This window comes from Drosophila virilis, chromosome X (assembly GCF_030788295.1).
Source record: "Drosophila virilis strain 15010-1051.87 chromosome X, Dvir_AGI_RSII-ME, whole genome shotgun sequence".
NCBI lineage: Eukaryota > Metazoa > Arthropoda > Insecta > Diptera > Drosophilidae > Drosophila > Drosophila virilis.
Window position 1 is genome coordinate 26206333 of NC_091543.1, and position 19112 is coordinate 26225444.

At 39.5% G+C, this 19112-nt stretch overlaps 2 protein-coding genes across 3 annotated transcripts in view; both read left to right on the forward strand.

Annotated features, from left to right (window-relative positions):
• Proc-R (Proctolin receptor) overlaps nt 1-7455 on the forward strand; it is a 30529-nt gene extending 23074 nt beyond the window's left edge. Inside the window, exons 3-10 of one of the 2 annotated variants that reach the window (XM_070211371.1) lie at nt 1404-1780; nt 3152-3324; nt 4297-4413; nt 4493-4744; nt 4878-5107; nt 5844-6047; nt 6125-6576; nt 6650-7453. In XM_070211371.1, coding sequence (XP_070067472.1) covers nt 1599-1780; nt 3152-3324; nt 4297-4413; nt 4493-4744; nt 4878-5107; nt 5844-6047; nt 6125-6576; nt 6650-6653 — 1614 coding nt within the window. In that variant the 5' untranslated portion in view covers nt 1404-1598 and the 3' untranslated portion in view covers nt 6654-7453. Of the gene's footprint in view, nt 1-1403; nt 1781-3151; nt 3325-4296; nt 4414-4492; nt 4745-4877; nt 5108-5843; nt 6048-6124; nt 6577-6649 lie in introns of those variants that run through there. The other variant, XM_015171001.3, reaches the window with a different exon arrangement.
• An 8500-nt stretch (nt 7456-15955) lies between these two features.
• Nucleotides 15956-18842, forward strand: LOC6631718 (fap1 adhesin). The gene is made up of 2 exons (XM_032440101.2): nt 15956-16360; nt 16418-18842. The coding sequence occupies exons 1-2, from the start codon at nt 16030-16032 to the stop codon at nt 18457-18459; spliced, it is 2373 nt and encodes a 790-aa protein (XP_032295992.1). The 5' UTR covers nt 15956-16029; the 3' UTR covers nt 18460-18842.
• The last annotated feature ends 270 nt before the right edge of the window (nt 18843-19112 follow it).

The following is a 19112-nucleotide window of genomic DNA, read 5'->3' on the forward strand; positions in this document are numbered from 1 at the left end:
ATGCACTTATTTATTTGGTTTTCAATTTCGGTTTTTGGCTTTTGCTTTTGTATATTGCTGGCGAAATGCTATCGGACAAGCGCCCGAGCTCTCCCAGTCGCCCACTTCGACAGGGTCCACAGCAGACAAATTGCGCGTAAAATAAAACTTCAATTGCAGCAATAACATGAAGAAAAACAACAGCAAGAACAGCAACAACAACAGTTGCTTGCTGCAACAGAAGCCAAGCAAAAAGAAGAAATTGAAAAGCGTTTTAAAAACAATGAAAGTGGCAAATTCACAACCCAACCCCCACGTAAAAACCCACTCCTCTAAAATCCAGCATAGCTGCGGAAATTCGCAAATATTGCGAATACGTGTTGTTGTACGTGTGTGTGTTTTACACTGTGTGTGTGTGTCTGTGTGTGTGTGTGTGGTGCATTTGAACATGGACAGCAACAAGAACAATAACAACATTTCCAACAACGCCGCGTGTTAATGTGGTACGTGGCAAACCCAAAAGCAATATTCGTTGCATTAAGCGAGCGCAACTCCAGAAAAAGTCAAATTTTCCACTTTTACCAGTCGTTTGCCGCTGCCCCTGCCTCTGCCATAGTCGCGTGCCCTTTAACGGTCAATCGAGCCCCCGAGACTCTAAACGTGCGCGAGACGACGACAGACAATCCGGGCAAACGGTATACCAGGTATCGCAAGAGCTAAGCGCTAGTAGAGCAAACACATGGCAATACAGAAAAAGTAGTCACAAATTGTTCTCGATTTGAAGAGAACACGCCCCACATACGACCCGCTGCTTAGAATTACAGGTGTCTCGCTTCTTCATCGCTAAGAAGATAGTAAGGCGATACTTTGAACAATACACTACATCACTTTTTATGATCAGATTAGCATATGCTAAAGCATTTGCTATAATGGCCTGCGGCTTAGTCCTTCCTAGTGTAAGATTCGAACTCGATATCCTTTGATCAGCTCACATTAATAACGACACGTTTTAACTTATGTTGAGCTCTCTTCAGAGAGCCCATTCAGAGATCGCTCGATGTGAATGTGAATATACAGGAATAATATAAAATATTTTGAAAAAAAAATATGAATTGTAGGATGGCTCAGCTATGAAGTGTTCTCACAGAATTTCACGTCTGCTAAAGATGTGGTATTATCTGTACATTTATTCTCTTTATATAAATCCCATAGGAAAGTATATACATTTTTCACATTTTTAAAGTTGTTTAAATACTCTTGACTTTAATAGCATTATTATTCGTGTACTACGAATATACCTTTGTATATATGTATGTGTGGAGGTCTATTGACTTTTTGCAATTATGTTTTCAGCCTGGTTCGATGAATTAACTGGAATTTGATTTTTTAATTATCAGTTTCTGTATTTTTCGAACTCTTTCCAGTGGGTGTGTGCGCGTGGCAGCTGCTAACCAAAGTGCAATTGGAATCGGCATTGAGAGCGGAACTGCAATCGGTATCGGGAATCAAGAAATACAAGTGCCCAACAGCCCCTGTACGCCCCCTGGAGGGGCAGCTGCGCTGCAGCTGCAGCGGCGCCAGCGACAACTAGAACGGCGCAGACGAGCAGCGTCACAGGCATGACGACGCTGGCAGCGACGTCGACGTCAACAGCGATGCCAGTGGATGGCATTGGCACTGCGAAAATGTTTTCGGATGCGGATGTGGCGGAAGTGCGGCACGTTGTGCAACGCATTTTGGTGCCGTGCGTTTTTGTTATTGGACTATTGGGAAATTCAGTGAGCATTTATGTTTTGACGCGGTAAGTGCACTTGTATGCGATGCTGTTGCTGTTGCTGCTGCCGTTGCCGTTGCCGTTGCTGTTGCCATTGGTGTTGCTGCCACAAACTGTTTTTGCTGTTTTGCTGTTGCATGGATTATAGCCGAACGGCCAACTTGATTCGAATGGAGCAGAGTGCGGGTACGGGTGCGTAAGTGTGTCAGTCTCAGTGTGTGTATGTGGGTGCATTTTATGCATTTTATGTTTATGTTGCGTGTTGCACGGCCAAAAACTGCAAACAGGTACGCAGCACATTACACAGGGCATTTAATTGTTGCCATCTAGCTGGCACTCTAAAATCATTTCATTTCCCAAAATGCCAGCAACAACAACAACGGCAACAACAACAACAACAACAACAACAACAACAATTATAATAGCAAAAGCAACAATTTCACGTGCCAAATGCTAACGGTTCCCAGATAAGGGCTCACTGGCCGCATTAGTCGAGGTGGGCGGGCCATGGACTTACCCTTTTAATGGTTGAAAATATGCGACAATGCAAGGCGCTGTATGCACAAAAGCCGAATGCCGTAGAAATGCCATAATATTCTTAGCTTAACAATTGCCCAGTAAAATAAGAAAGTTATAATAGTTTTCTAATTTAACTTGCAGGGAAATCTTTGATACAGGTGAAAGCTTTATACAATACGACCGCTTATTGCTATATAAGCCAATTGCAGTAAATATGTTTCCAAATATAGTTAGTAGATCACTAAATGGTCCTGTATATACCCGAGACAAAAGCTCATTGCTATGTAAGCTCATAGTATAGACTATTACAGATGTAAGGGCGACTGTAAGCTATATTTCTGCTGCTTATAAGCTTAGAGCTCATCTATGAACTTATAAACATATCCTTTCGAACACTTTATATTATCATAGCTGAAAGTTATGTAGAGCAATATTCGTTCGCGTATTTGCGCAGCTTATATATGTATCCCTTTGCAACACTTTAAGCTCTCATAGCTGACAGCTACGTAAGGCAGCAGTGTTGCTAAGTTGTGTTAGCGTATTCAACGGGCGACGTCGTTCAACCCTAGCTTCAGGTCAAACAACACAATTGCCAACAACTAAATATGAACAGTTAGGTTTTATTGTGCATTCGTTTGGTTTTATGACCTTGCCGACATTTGCATGCATTTGCCAGATTTTTCTTTTTGACCAGGCTAGCCCTTGGCTGCCCTACAATTTCGTTATTCAATTATTGTTGCATTTGGTTCAGTTACATTGCATCTTCCTAACGGCTGTGGGCCTGATTTGCATACGCAAACAAACGATTTGCATACATATTTTTATTTATTTTGTTTGAATGTTTTTTTTTTTTAACAATATTATTTTTATACTTTTTAGGAAGCGCATGAGGTGCACTACAAATATTTATCTATCGGCTCTGGCAATTACGGATATTGCGTACCTGACCTTTGTATTAATTTTATCACTCAAACACTACGAATATATTAAATATCATTGCGAGCTATATTGGCGACTATATGGCTTTATAATGTGGCTATGCGATGCATGTGGTAAGTACAAATTAAAATATTTAAAAAAAAAAATCCTTTATGTGGGAGAAGAACCACGGGAAAGTTAGAATATGATACAGGAATTGATGAGATTTTACTGAACTAAAATATTTATTTGAATATATTTAATTATAGGAGTAAAGAAAATATTAGGAACTCTATAAAATTGTAAAGCAGACTTATGCATATTTTTATATATAAGTGATTAACAACAAATATTGGTAAAGTTATTGGGGTGTGGTTTAATACGAATGATAATATGGCACTGTCATATTAATCCGAACTGAATAATGATATTATATGGTATGTTTTGATGTCCGACGACATTTGAAATAAATCCGATAATATAGATTGATTAAGTTCATTCAGTTATAAGTTAATCTCATTTTAGTTCATTTAAAGTGAACCTAAAAAATTATACAAATTTTTCTGACTCCGTGACATAAAATGCAAGGTTGGTTAAAAAGGATGTTAAGTGCAGAATCCAAGAGAACGCGATTGAAAAGCACACCAAAGACGGGACAAGCAATTAGACAAAATTGAGCTATTGACAAAAGCCAGTAGAAAATAAGTAGAAAATAAAGAAAAGAAGGCGAATAAAAAAACAGAAAATAAGTAGGAAAAAGCATCTAAATAAGAATAGTCTAGAACAGGAAACGATATTAAAGCAAGTGTAATTCTCGTTAATCAAACAGAGTGTTTTCGGTAAAAGTATGGATACACTTTTTCCAAAGCTAATACGAGCTTATGGAATGAACTGTTACATTTGTAGCATTTTACTTAACTGACAGACCATTTAATTTATTCTGGCACGAGTTTGCAAAAGTAGTTTGGTCTGATGTGGCCTGGGAGGGAGGGAGGTGTGGGGCATTATTAATAGCTCGATTGTACGCGTTCATGTTCAACAACAGTATACTGATATTGGCTTGTTCGAACTGGTTCAATTTCACACACGCACACACACATACACAGCGTACATCTCAATTTACATAGCCGTGTGCTTCACCATCGAGCGATTTATAGCTATACGCTATCCGCTCAAAAGACAAACATTCTGCACTGAGTCGCTGGCCAAGAAGGTAATAGCAGGTGAGTGGCCATCCGATGGATGTGATGCTGCTCCCGCACATGGACAAGCATTGAGCCAGCCTTTGTATTGTTTTGACAGCCGTCGCGCTCTTCTGCCTGTTGACCACGCTCTCGACGGCGTTCGAGCACACATATGACATCAATTGGAAATTGATTGATGGCGCCTATAGGCCCTGCAATCTGACGCTGGCAAATGTGTCGCCCACACCGGCCCAGCCCACCCTGGCGACCGCATGGCATGTAGATGAGCATGCGAACAATGCTGCCACGCCTCGGTATCTGGAGCCCTTCGATTTAAGCAGCGGCAGCGGAAGCGGCGCTGGCGAGTCAGGTGAGTAAAGTTACCTGAAATTCTGCTTGTCCTTTAAATACTTTCATTAAGTAAGTTTCTTTCTATATCTCCCTCTCTCTCTCTCTCTCTCTCTCTCTCTTACTCGTTCTATCTCTCACTGTCCCTTTGAAAGACCACATTCCAAGCAGGCAGCACCGGTTACCAGCATCCACGTCCGCCTCGGTGGGCGTGACAGCCGCAGCCACCGAGCCGGCAACAGCGGCGGCCACTGCGAGCTTGCTGCAGTTGTCACGTGCCAGACGCAGCGAGGACAACTACGACAGCGAGGCCAGCTCTAACAACAATTACAACTACAACAATAATAGCGCATTCGCATTTAACATAACGGAATACTGTCAAAATGTAAGCGAACAAAGAAAAACGAGTTAGAGTACCTTAGTCGGCAGTACCTGACGGTGAAATACCCTGTGCTTAGCACCAATACAACAGGTTATTTCCTTACATTCACGCACACAAGCTCACGTGTGCTCTTAACGCAGCGTCAAAGCTTTATCTTCCCTCAGGACCACACTTTGGGAAATGCGTCCTTTAAGATCTTCGGTGTTCTTTGTCTGATCTTTATAAAATTTCGAGGGCATAAATATGGTATTCGAATGTGCGTAAATACTAATGCTCAAAGCTTTACCTCCAAAATTGAGTTATTTATACAATTTCGATGGAACGGGGCAGGGATTTATAAAGTATGTTAATTTAAAGCTTCTGGATATGTGAGTGCATACCAAATTTGGTATCTCTAGCTCTTGATTTTGAAAAAAAAATTCTGATGAACTTGATCTGCCTATGAAGTATAGAGGTTTTTAATTTCTATAGCTCTCAGATAGACCTCGACCGTTTGATCGAAAATGTCTTGATGTCATCTTGTGTAGAATAATCTTGTTCCTTTTGAAGGTAGGATTTTATATGATTTGTTGGGTTATGTCATAGTCGTAGTCAATAGTTTCGACTAATAGACTTGCTGACTACGAGGGAGGTTTGATCGTTAAATATCGTGTTCAGAGTGCCGACGACTAATTCCAGCTAATATAATATTAAGAGTATGTGGGAATTAGATTATTTTTACAAGCTTGTCCGCATTTAGATGACTGTCTATACAAATGGGCTATCGAGTCTGGGCCAAAATGCGCTGTACTTTAATATCTGGAGTGTGTACACATTAATTGTATTTGTGGTGCTGCCGCTCTTTGTGCTGGCAACCTTCAACTGTTTTCTCATTCTGCTTGTGCACCGCTCAAAGAGCCTTCGTGGGGATCTAACCAACGCCAGCAGCATCAGGCGTACCAAGGTAACACGGAGCCGCCCACTTAAGAACTAATCCTGCTCATAACAGTTAATCCTACTGGACGCATTTCCATTTTTTAGCGTAAGTCCAACTCTGGTATAACGGGCAGCGTATCGCAGGAGAATCGGGTGACCATCACGCTGATTGCGGTGGTGCTCCTTTTCATTGTGTGCCAGCTGCCTTGGGCCATCTATTTGATACTGGTGCAGTATGTGGAAATCGAAATGAACATACAAAGGATTGCCGGAAATGTATGCAATCTGCTGGTTGCCATCAATGCAGCTGCCAATTTTTTCTTATATTGTGTCCTCTCCGACAAGTATCGGAAGACGGTGCGTGAGTTAATCACGGGCTATCGCTATCGCCATCGGCACGCCCGCAACAACATCAGTCTCTATGCACCACACACGACGACTACGCTCAATGGAGATGGCGCCGGCGGCGGTGGTGCGAGTGGCTATGGTAGTAGCTACAGCGGTGCAAGCAGTCGACGTTGTCGTGCTAAATCGGCGGTCGCGAGGCGTTTAATTGCGTGAGTCACGGTTTAAGTGTGTGATGCCTGATCATCAATAACTATTATGACATTTTTTGTTTTTGTCTTATAGCTAAATCATGTCTCATTCTTACAATTCGAAAGCTGTACAATCCTAAAAACTGTGTGTTAGACTAAGCTGAGCAGTGCATACATATTTTAACTTTTTACTATTTACGACCATACATTTGTGCCATAATGTGATGATTATAGTTTGTATGATATGTAGTTATCCTAATCGTAATTGTTGTTGTCCTAAGCGTCATAAATGTGTAGTCTTGATAAATACAATTGAGATCACTTTCACTAGTTCATTAAACAAATGAATGTTACCACTAAACAATTTATTTCCTATAGTTAAATAGAGGCTGGGGCAAATGTGCCTTTTAACTCATGTGAACGATGACGCAAGGCTCTTATTTTAGCTGCACGAGCCAGAATTTCAAATTAATTTATTTTTACTGCACATCTTTGTCCAGGCATAGTTTTAATGTTTAAGGCTCTGACATCTCAGCCTTTTATCCGTTTCTCAACACTGGGAAAACCAGAAACCAACGTCTAAAATGATATTCTACAAAGAATTTTGGAAATAATTGAAAAGTTGATAGGCCGAAACAGAAAGGCTGGCAATTTCCACAAATTTTAAATAAAGCTCTTAGTTCTCTAAATGCTTTAAATGTAAACAATTAAAAATGAATTAAACTTATCCCCAGTGCCTAAAAAAGTAAATCAAATAAAGGAACATTTTAAAAAAGTTCTAAATAAAATAATACCTATATAACATATAAATTACTTTAAGGAAACTACTTAGTTAGATAACGGTGAAATAATTGTATCATAAAATATAATAAAATTAGTTATTCAATTAATTACTTGTATTGTACACTATTGTATGCTTGCACACAAACGTACGCGGTAGAAACTAATTAAATTAAGCTAATTTAATATAAATTAAATGTACTGTAAATAGTTATTATTTCTATATATAAGTATAACACAGTTTGTACTGGCACACTGACTGACTGACTGATTGACTGACACACTGGCTGACTGACTGATTGACTGACTGATTGGTGTAATGTGATGAAGGTGCACGTTAAGACGGGGTTTCGGGGAATTTCACCTGCATGTGTGGAAAAATTGTAAGTCCGATCGGCCTCTAACTCATTTTCAAAGATCTAAGTGAAAATTCATTTGAGACTTGTTTGACACTTTTCGCAGAATCCAAGTTTCCTCAGTGGAAAATTTAATTCAATGATTTTTTGGGCTAAGTATTAAGTTTTGTTTGATTTGCCTCAAACTTATTTTCAGAGCTCTACATAAGAACTTAATGAATATGTGTTACAATTTTTAGCATAAAAAGCTCTACCGACAAGATTGGGCAATACTCGCTAGTTACTATATATAAATATATATTTAAGCTATTACTATTAAGATCTATATTCGCATTCGTTTACAAAATGGAGGGGAGCTAGGTTATTCGTATTAAAAGAAGTTTATCCATAGGCAAAATTAAATTTAATTTAATTTGATAAAGTAAATGCGAAACATTTGTACGCATTAAAGCCAAATTTCGATATAGCTCTTAACTGTAATTGCAGTTGAATATTTATACCCTGAACCCATTAAAAATGGGTAAAAAGGGTATATTGTATTTGTGCAAAATCCAAATATATGAAATAGGCAGAAGGAAGCATCTCCGACCCCTTCAAGTATATATATTCTTGATCAGCATCAATAGCCGAGTCGATCTATCCATGTCCGTCTGTCTGTCTATCCGTCCGTCCGTTTGTTTGTTTCCGATTATCGATAACTTACTCCGCTTCCAAGCAATCGATAAAAATTGATAAAAAATGTCGATATCCTGTTTTTTGGGCAATTTTGGTAAATAATAAGAGCTGACATATAGCTGCCAAAATAGAATAAAATTATGTATTTGATGTTGGAAGAAGAGGGTTAGGGTATCCCCTAGTCGGGAGCTCCCGACTAGAACCTCTTACTCGTTACGGAATGAGCTTAAGAGTATAAAATGGGAATTAGGCTAAAAATTAAAGCGATTGAGATTTGCTGCACAGTTGTGGTAGCTTTACAATGGGCGAGCAGACAAAACTTATGCCCAATGGGGTAGCCCTGATAGGACCCAGTCATGCTACACCAAATATACTCGCCGAGAGCATGCACACACACACACGCACTCACACACACACACACACACACACACACATCCAGAATGTTACAAACGTAATGGAGTAACAAACATTTGCGGTTTACTGCATTTGTTCCTATGCGTTTGTGTTGCTGTTGGTATATATGTGTGCGTGTGTGTTTGCACACAAAAAATTGTGCACACACACAATACACACACGCACACATACTTTGTAAATACACTTGCAGTGATGAGCCAAAAAAAAGGAGCCAAATACAACAATTGCTCCCAGCATGTGTGTGGTGTGTGAGTGTGTGTGTGTGTGTGTGTGTGTGTGTGTGTGTGTGTGTGTGTGTGTGTGCATTAAGAGTGTCAGTTGCCTAGCCGGCTTTTCCACCCATTTTCCACCACACTTTACCATATAGTGAGCCCTTTTCTCTGCTCGTGTTCATGAAAAATTACAAGTCAGCGTCACAATTGAAATATTTCCGCCCCAACGAACAGAAATGCGCAATCGAAAATAGTTATCTTGCCATTGGAATTTGCCAGAAATATGCAACTGGCGGGACGACTGGTCGCAGTCGGATATGGCAACGACATTGGAGCAGCCAGCGCGTCGGACAGACGACATTTGCCGGCTTCACCCATATTGTGGGCATATGCGGATTATGGTCTGTGTGTGCACGTGTGTGTGTGTGTGTGTGCCGCAAAAACCTCGCCTACCCATTTTCAAGCTGCTTTGGCTGGACCGAAATTTCCATATTTGATTGTTTTTGAGCGCCTGCAACAACAACAGAAACAACAACAATCACAACAAAAGCAACAAAAGCAACAGCTACAGCAGCAAAGAGAGGGAATCGGAATCGGAATCGCAGATAGGAAGGCAATGGCTCGGCGTCTGTTTATTGAAAATGGCAAGTATATGAATCGCTGGCCAGTCGATTGGTGAATGCAATGTGGCATACTTTCAGGCGCAGACCAAAATCATACAAATATTCACAACAATTGAGACTTTTTGATGCGCTGCAAAGATAACGCATACCAAAAAGAAATTTTTTTATATTATAGTATATGAAACAATCTTCTTTACAGCCGTTGCTGGCAGAAAGAACTGTTGAAATATATCGTAGTATGTGGTATGCATTGTCAGCTTACTTTTATAAATCGCATATTCATGTAATAAGCTGTATATGCCATATGGACATATCGATGGCCATTATTTCAAGTTTGAATGTAACAACTTTAAAAAATGGCAAGGGGGACTTGAAGTTACAGAGTCGCAACAGTTTTATATGATAATTAACTGATTGAATCTTCTACACTGACAACAGAAAGGAATACTGATTTCTTAACCTTTTGCAAAGCAACAAAGTTTCTTCACGTAGTTTAGATAAGTTTCAGCCAATTGAGTTTTGGCATATATTTTTTTTAGTGCCTATGCTATCTCTAGTAAGACAGTTTTTACTATGAATCCAAATGGAAATTCAGGTATAGAGTCAATTATATTTTCAGCTACAACCAGTCTTATAACTCGAGCTGTAGTGTCAATCAATTCAACAGACATCAATTTGGATATATGCTTGGTTACATTCTCAGTTAACTCATCAATTACCATAATAACTAATTCATCAGCTTCGTATTTTGTAAGCAAGTCAGTTAAATGTGCAAATTCAGCTGCAGTCAGAGCAACCGTCGATGTCTGCTGAAGGAACTGTCGGAAGGGACAGCCAATGAACATCATAATTGTTTTTGATGTTATTAATATTTCAATTGTTTGAAGAGTTGAGGAGTTTTCTTAACATTAATGAATGTTTGTGGCAAAACCAGTCAACTAGCTTATACAAGTAATAAAACCATTCGTTTGTAGAGTATTTGCATTGCATTTCAGACACACACACATACACACACACACACACATCCTTACATACATAAACACAGAGTAAATGCGAAACAAAATCCAAGCTGAAAAACCGAAGTACACATGAAAAAGCGAATACGAATAATGCCCTACAAAGACAGCAACAATAAAATAATAAGTTATCGAATATCAGATATCTTGTAAAATTCGAATAGCTCGGGCGAAAAGGCATGGATTAGCACTTCGAGGCGGGCTTAAAGTCTGATATTTAGCAATATATAAAATATATTTTAAAGTCTTATCTCCGTTTGTGTACAATAATGCACACTCTCTTTTTTATAAATTTAATGGGTATTGTTTGTTGAAAAAAGCAACTGTAAAGTATTAACGAAAAATTCATGTAGCTGTCAAAAAGTTGTTATAACAATAACTTTTTCATATGCAAAACTGTCGCTGATATGTCTTATGGAAAGAGACAGTGATATGTGTATAATAGCAGTAAGAGCGACAGAGTTCAATTCCCTTGATAAGTGATGGCAATATTAATGCAAAACGAGTCGGCCTATTCCCCGAACTCTGAAAATTGTCCATGAACGGCAATTATAATTTAATAATTTAAAATTTCGCACTTTTAAGGCGGACAAGCGTCTGGAATGTATTTCCTTTGAAGCGATTTATTCTTTACTGAAAGATGTAACATTTCCTTATGGATTTTGTTTAGCCGCATGCTATCGTCTATCTATCGCTTTCTTAACATCCGGCGTGCAGCAAAGAGAACTGAATAACTTCATGAAAGCCAAAAACCCAATATTAACACGCAACACTTTCGTCCAGTTATCGTTAAACTATCTGCCTGGCGATATATACCCATTTCAAAATGTTGAATTGAATATCTGGTTATTTTGTAAAAATATTTATTGTCGGTATTCGGTGAGTATTACATTTATTTGGATTCTTGATACCTATAAATATTATTATAATAATCTATTTTAATTGTTGGAGCGCATTCGAACAATTTCAATATTTCATGAGAATTTTATGCATGTTAAAACATGGCTTACATGCTTTTTTTTACTATCGCAATTGTTCTTGCAGTTGTTGGTATTGTTATTGATTGTCGCTCCACGCCTCCTGCAGGCACATTCTATTTATTTATTTATGTAAAGCGATTTGTTTGGTTCGGTTTCATTTTTATGGTGCAGGTTGAAATGTTTTGACCAACAAAGCCATAAAATGTGCATGGCAAATTTTACAATAGAGCCTCGTAAAATTTTACGTAAATTGCCAAAGCGTCAAATGTGCTGCTAAATAAAAATGTGGGCGACAAAGTAAAGAATGGGCGGTGACAGCGGGTAGCTAACGTAGGGGGGGATGGGGCGGTTGCAAACAGTTTGCGGTTGAAGGCAGTTAGCCAAATAAATGTACAGCTAGATAAACAAGCCGTTGAAACGGCTTCTAGTTGTAGTTGAACACACACACACACACACATGCACTGGGCAAATAATGTGCGGCTCGGCCTAAAAGTAGGCAACAAAAACACACGCAACTTCTAACCGCAATCCCTTTGGCCTCCCTTTTATCAACAGCTGTGTGTTTGCTTTTCATTTTATAGTATTAGCTTGCTTTTGAGTGTGTGTGTGTGTGTGTGTTGTTATACACTTGCACGAGGATATGGTAATTTTATCACAAAATTAGTGACGCATTATCCAAGGCAGCTACGTCATCAGCTAAAAAGTAAGCAATTTGATAGGGTTAAGATAGGTTCGGAACGTTTGGTAAAGGTTCAGTTGGGTAAAGATCGGCTGGCTTAGATCAGAGCATGCCATGATTCCAGTTAAAAGACCATCGAATTATTGAAGCTATGAAAATGCAAAAAAAAAGGAAGAAAGTGAACGCTTCTGCTTGGACAGACTTCGGCAAGCTGGCTTAAAATATTGAGGAAAGGCTTACAAAGGTATTGTCTATCGTCAGTTTCTCAGTGCGAGTAACGTGTGTCTAATATATATATGTGGCTATGTACTTTGTTTAGGGTATTTGATATTTGGCATCTTAAACTAAAAATTCGTTGTCTTATAGCTGTGTGCGTTTTTGGGCCAATTTTCTTTGCTTACGCTTTTGCATTTTCATTGAGGACATTTTGTTTCATTAATTTGTGCACTGTAGCCTCAGCGCATAAATATGCTACAAATTCGTTTATTTATAAATATATACAATGTATAAATATATACAAATATATTTAATATGTGCGTATATAAGTAGATATGTATATGAATATTTATATATGCATCGGTTGACATAAAATATTTTTAATTAACAATTTGCTGTGTTTTAGCAGACCTTATTTAATCACACAACCACAGGCATGCACACACACATACACACACACACACACACACACACACACACACACATGCATTTGTATGTATTGCCTGTGTCTAACTGCCTGATGACTGTATCTATGTGTGCGTTTATTTTTAAGTGCGATGCCTGTTTTCTTATATTTGTGGCGAAAATTTGCTTAATTAAAAATAACAAGCTGGTACAGAAAAGCAAAATACAACAATAACAAAAGCAAAGCACAAAAGCAGCAACAACCACAACAACAACAACAACAACAACAACATCAGCAACAACGGCAACCGCAGAGCTACAAGCAAAACTTTGTTTAATGGTTAGTTAAGCGTTTAATTTGCACAGGGTCTTCCCTCTTTTTTCAGAGCCGAGGGAATAAGCAGGACCTGGCCAAAAGCTTTGTTTATGGGTGGGTTGATTAGCCCATTGTCTGTGCATTCAGTGTCGACGAGTTTTTAAAAGCAAACATAAGCCTCACATGTGAGTGGCAGGGGCTGCTGACTAGCTGCTTTGTGAATTTTACTTTTTTATTTATTTTTTCCTGTTTTTTTTTTTTTTTTTGTTTTTTGCTTAGCTTTCCTTTAGAACTGATACCCGTGGCTTTTGGCAGCGGCTTAAGTTTTCTTTTAATGTAATTTGTTTGGCTTGGAAATTGGTCTATTGGCATGATTCATCGATTTAAACATATGAAGCTGTTGGCTGCAGCATTCCATGGGCTAAAATCATCTAGTAGCTTGTACTTATCTGTTGAGCCCTAAAGCTATTAATAAGCCACTTTTGCATTTAAATAAGCAACCAAATTTGACAAGAGTGACAAGTGATTTTAGTGACCTTTTTCGGTATAAATACTAATACTTATAGCTGGCAGGCTTGATGTCGTGGTTGTTTCATTTTATATTTACCAAAATATGAGCAGAATTTCTGCCTCGCTATTTTCTATCATCAATATACTCTATAATCAATGCCAGGGCTATAAAGGCCTTGTCCCCTTTTTCTCCGTTTTAACTTCCGGAGAAAAGCAAGCGTTTGATCTAGTCTTTTGGTTAGAAGTCATCTTAAGGTTTGGCTCGCAGTTTGCACACAACTTCACAGCTTATATCCAGGCTTGGATTGAAAGCTCCTCCGAATTAGTTCAGGCTTGTGTCCGGCTTAACTTGATTCAACTAATTCAGTTTCTGGTTCAATTCAGGATTAATAAAAATTAGAATGCCGAACTGAAAACAGTTCTGTTCAGCCTCCGTTGGAGAGCAGGATTAGCTGCCTCGGGTTGATTGGTCGGCAATCGGACGAAGCCTGACTCGCATTAACCAATTGACATGTCAAAAGTTTCGATTATCAGATGTTGCTGTTGGTGTTGCCAAATGGAAAATGGCGTTGGGCCAAGAGAATAATCGGTTTAGAATTGGCGCGCACTAAAATAATTTTAGTGTTAATTTTATTTAAAATGCCAAAAGCTGGTGTTGCTGGAAACTTTCACCGTCGGCGACAAGCGTTAGGCTAATGCCAATTAGATGGCAACGTACTCTGACCTGGGTTGGGCTGAGTGTCGAGCAGGGACGGGACGGCGACAGGGATGCAGAGTTTTTGCTTTGGCTTGGGCGGGATGCGACCGCCAAAACATTTGCCGATTAGGCACGCTGATTATGCGATTCCCTTTAATCTTTGCGAGCAGACAAATTTCAAAATATTCAGATTGTTGGAAGAAATAAAAAAGAAATAAAAATTTGAGAGCAAAATAATAATAAAGAAAACCCAAAACGGGAATGATTGACAGCCCGTAAACAGTGGGCAAATACCCAGGACATTAATATGCACTTTAAGTAAGTTTTTGCGTTCAGTCATTATTCAATTAAAATTCACAACGACAATGGGACGTGATAGCTGGGGGCGGAGCCTGTCCTTTTTAGCTTTCTGCTTATAATATAATAAAATGTGCCGCAGGTTCCAAAAATGTTATTGGCTGACAAAAGAAGGCGCCACAATGTGCTGCTGTTTATGTCGAAGATGATAATGATGATGGTGATGATAATGATGAGGACGCTAAGGCTGTTAAATGGTAGCAGCAGAGACTGCCCGGAACAGTAAATGTCTCCGACTGACAGCTAACAACGTAAGCAACAAGCTGCGGCCAGCTGGAGTTTTTGGCTCTGTCAAGTCTCGGCTGTCAAGCGGCGACATTCCGGTAGCGTTTACACAGCAAACGATTTTCCTAAAATCCCCTTCCGCCAGGCCTTGTTGTTGTTATTTGCAAGTTTTATAGGCCGGCAGTGGCACAAATTTAACTTTTTAATTAAAGCCATGCAATTGTTTTGGCCGCCGTTGCCGCCCCAGACATGCACCAGACAAAAGAAACAGCACAATGCAGTCCAAGTAAAAAGACAGCAGTCGCAGCAGCCGCAGTAGCAGCAGCATCAACAGCAACAGCAACAGTCAAAGGGGTGGATGGAGGGGCGGAGATGCCAGCGCAACAGGCAAACTTGACACAAAAAGGGGAAACAGACAAAAAAGTACATTCAAAAGGCGACGACGGCGGCACAGAAAAACAACTTAATGTACACTAGTTGCGGATGATCGACTAGGATATACCCTGATTTGCTGTTGCAAATATATTTCCTGTACATACATGTACAACAAGAGATGCCACAAGCACGCACGCACCCTTCTCTTTACCCCGCTTTATGTGTGGGAAATGCATTTTTCATTAACTTCGCTGCTTACAGTCCGATTCTTCTGCACGCTTAGCCCAAGGCATAATGGGCAGAGATATCGAAGAAAAAATATCTTATATGCTCGCTTGCCTGTTTTATACATTTGCTCGAGCCATTATTTCATTCACTTAATGATCGACTGCGACTTCACAGTAAGTAAACTTGGTCGGCGTTTGTTACCATCCGAGCTAACAAAATTATCTTCTAAGCTTTTCTTCCAAGCTGTAGAAATTTTAGTCGCTAGACCTATCGTTGTTTCTACAAATGTGTTTCAAATCATAGCAGACATCGACTCATTTACAACTGTAAGGAATTAAGTAAACAAATCAGTCTCGTGTTTCCTATCGAGTCAAAAAGTTGTGCGGAAGAGTTAAGAAACTATATAAAATATGTCCAGTTCGAGTGAAGAAAAACGTTTGACGCAATCCACTGCGTTAGGTGAAAAAACAACTGAAAACGAGCAAGAAAACGTAGGTGGAGTTGACGATCTAACAGAATGTAAAAGTGAAGATGATTATGAGGATGATGTCCATGATGTCGTTGATGACGATGATGATGATGATGATATAGCTGATGGAATAGCTGAGGATTTTATTGAATATGTTATGGAATATGTCGGTGATGATCTAATTGATGGGTTCATCGAAAAATTAACTAATGGGAGAACTAAAGAAGAAATTGATGTAAGAACTGCAGATAAAAGTGAAGATTATATTCAAGGTATGTTCGTAAATTAAAGTTATGATATAATTTTAAAAACACTGCCTAATATAACAGAATGCAAAGCAGATGAACTTATTAAAAATGTGCTCGAAAGTACCAATATAGACATGATTGAAAAGGAAACTGAACAGCTTACTGGAATGTCAGATGATTTGACAACTGAGAGTGCAGGTGATGACGATGATGATGATGATGATACAATTCGGGAAAATAAAACTGAACACTCTGTTATATATTTAATAGAATATATAACAGCGTTTGTAGCTGAAGATATAATTCTTAGCGCAACTGATAAAGTGACGCAATTTGCAAGTGGAGAGTTAACTGAAAGATTGATCAAATGTATTACAGAATATGTAGCCGATGATATAATTGAGTCGGTAGTTAATGTTAAGAGGAGTGCTATCATTGAAACTAAAACCGAACAGATAACCGATTTTATAATGGGATTCATTTCTGATAATGAAATTTTACACACGATTTTAAATTTAAGCGGTCTCAAAATGATGCGTAAAACGAAAGACTTAAGTGGAGCTCTCACGGGCAGACCAATTGACTATTTGACTAATGAGTTTATTCAAAAACATGCCAAAGGCAAAACCGGTAAGAAATCTCGGGATTTGATTGAGCCCTTAGCTGAACAATTGACCGAAAACTTGGCTAATAGCATAATCAATGCCATACTTTGTAAACTAAATCGAGACACAGCGGAGCATCTAACTGATTATGTAACCGAATACGTAACCGAAGACCTTCTCGAAGAACTTTGTGAAGAGCTCAGTGACGATACATCCAAGTGCTCGGTCCGAACATACACTACATATTCTAGCAATGATGCAACAGTCAGAAATTGTGACAGCGATTCGGAAGGAACGAGCCCCAAAACAAGTTCAACTGCTGCGAGCGATACGTGGAAAAACTTTACAGATGAGGAGTATGAGAACGGTTTTGCGGATTGCACGGTCAATCAGCGATCATTTTTCACCTTTGTGCATGTCCAAAAGAAACCCAATTATATTGTGAATGTGCCGAAGAGACCGACACTCGAGCAGCTTATACGGGAGATGGTGAATGAGAATCTGGGCGCCAGCATGCGCATTAAGATTGGAGACCGACCTTTCGATTGTATACCCAATTTGCTGAAGGTTAATTCGCCTTGGTTCGCCAACAGAGATTGGCATGAGGAGCATTTCCAGTTCAGGGAGGAGGATGTGCCCATATTGGCATTTGAGCTCATCTATAAATGGTTGCGCTTTCAGACGCCAATTGCTCTCAGCGATGCCATCAAGGTGCTGCAGGCATCCAGGCACTTGCAGATAGATCTACTGGAGTCCGACTGCTGGGATCTGCTCTCCCAGAAGCATGTGCGCGAGAAGGTTGCCTTTCGCTTGTTCTTGGAGGCCGAAAAGATGCCAGCTCTGGAGGATGTACGGGAGATTATGTTGAGTCGTGTGCGCGGCTATTTCTTGGCCCTGGTGGGCAGTGAGGATTTTCTTAACTTGAAGCTCGACCAGCTGTTGAGCTTGCTGAAACGCGACTCAATTGGCGTCAACTGTGAGGTTGAGGTGTTCTTTGCGGCTGTTCGTTGGCTAAGCAAATCGAAGAACCGGCTGGAGCACATGCAGACGGTCATGAGGTGTGTGCGGTTTGCATATATGCCGATGCCAATGTTGTTCAGAATTCGCGCCATGGGCCTTGCGGACGAAAATCAGCCGATTGGCAGTACTGAGCGTGTACTGCAGGAGTTTCAAAGGCATCCGGAAATGCCACAAATGCTCTACGATGCCATGACATATATAAGCTTGCACTTTCAAAACGAAATGGAACCGGATCCCATTGATCCGGACGATGAAATTCAGCAGAAATTGGTTTATCCGCGTCGTTGGATATATCACCCGAAATGCCCCTACCACAAGGCACGCCTCGTCTATCCCTACCAGCATAGCCTTACCCAGCAGGAGTTCGACAACTACGTTTGCATGATACAAAAAGATTGGATGGGCGAGGAGCCGCCAGTAGACGCAGTGCTCGATGTGGAATTCGATGGAGTTGTGAAGCTTTCGCCAAAATTAAGCAGCGAAACTTTGGCACGCTAAAAGGCAAAAGTCATAAAATAATCATAACAAAAGAATAGAAAACGAAACGAAAGAGTATAAGCAAGTCGCCTAACCCCATGTAAGCTCGAATGAAAGTGTTAACAGTTTACAATCACATTAAAACTGAGATAAGTTTGCATTTTATACGCAAGCCAATAAGAACGAGGAACAAGCTAATAAGATACAGCTACTGTGAAACATTATACAGCCCACGCACTCAAATCGAAGTGTGAAACATTTCTTTTTATACCCTTTACCAAGCGAAAGTGAATGACGAAAAGGGTACATAAGTTTTGCCGAAGACTTTGTATCAGCAGATAACTAAATTATGTTAATATATTTTTTTTTTTTTTTTGTAATAATTTTCATATCTTCAATAATAATTCGTTTACTGCCAACTCGCTTGCCAAAATGTTACTCAATTATGACTGCACGCCTCCAGCCATAATTTATAGCACTATAATTATAGCGCACTCATTTATTGCACACTAGCACATCTAGAGTGTCAGTTTCTGTGTACGCATGTGTGCAGTTGTGTTTTGCGCTCCGCACAGTCTGTAATTTGCATTTTATCAGTCGTGTGTTTAATCTTTTGTGCTCCGCATTGCCTTTAATTTGCATTTAAATTGTTGGTGTTGAATTCAAAATTTACA

Bases quoted from the DNA above. Each gene is read 5' to 3' on its own strand.
- LOC6631718 (XM_032440101.2), top strand. From the start codon at position 16,030: ATGTCCAGTTCGAGTGAAGAAAAACGTTTGACGCAATCCACTGCGTTA. The intron at 16,361-16,417 runs GTATGTTCGTAA...CTAATATAACAG, and splicing joins AAGTGAAGATTATATTCAAG to AATGCAAAGCAGATGAACTT.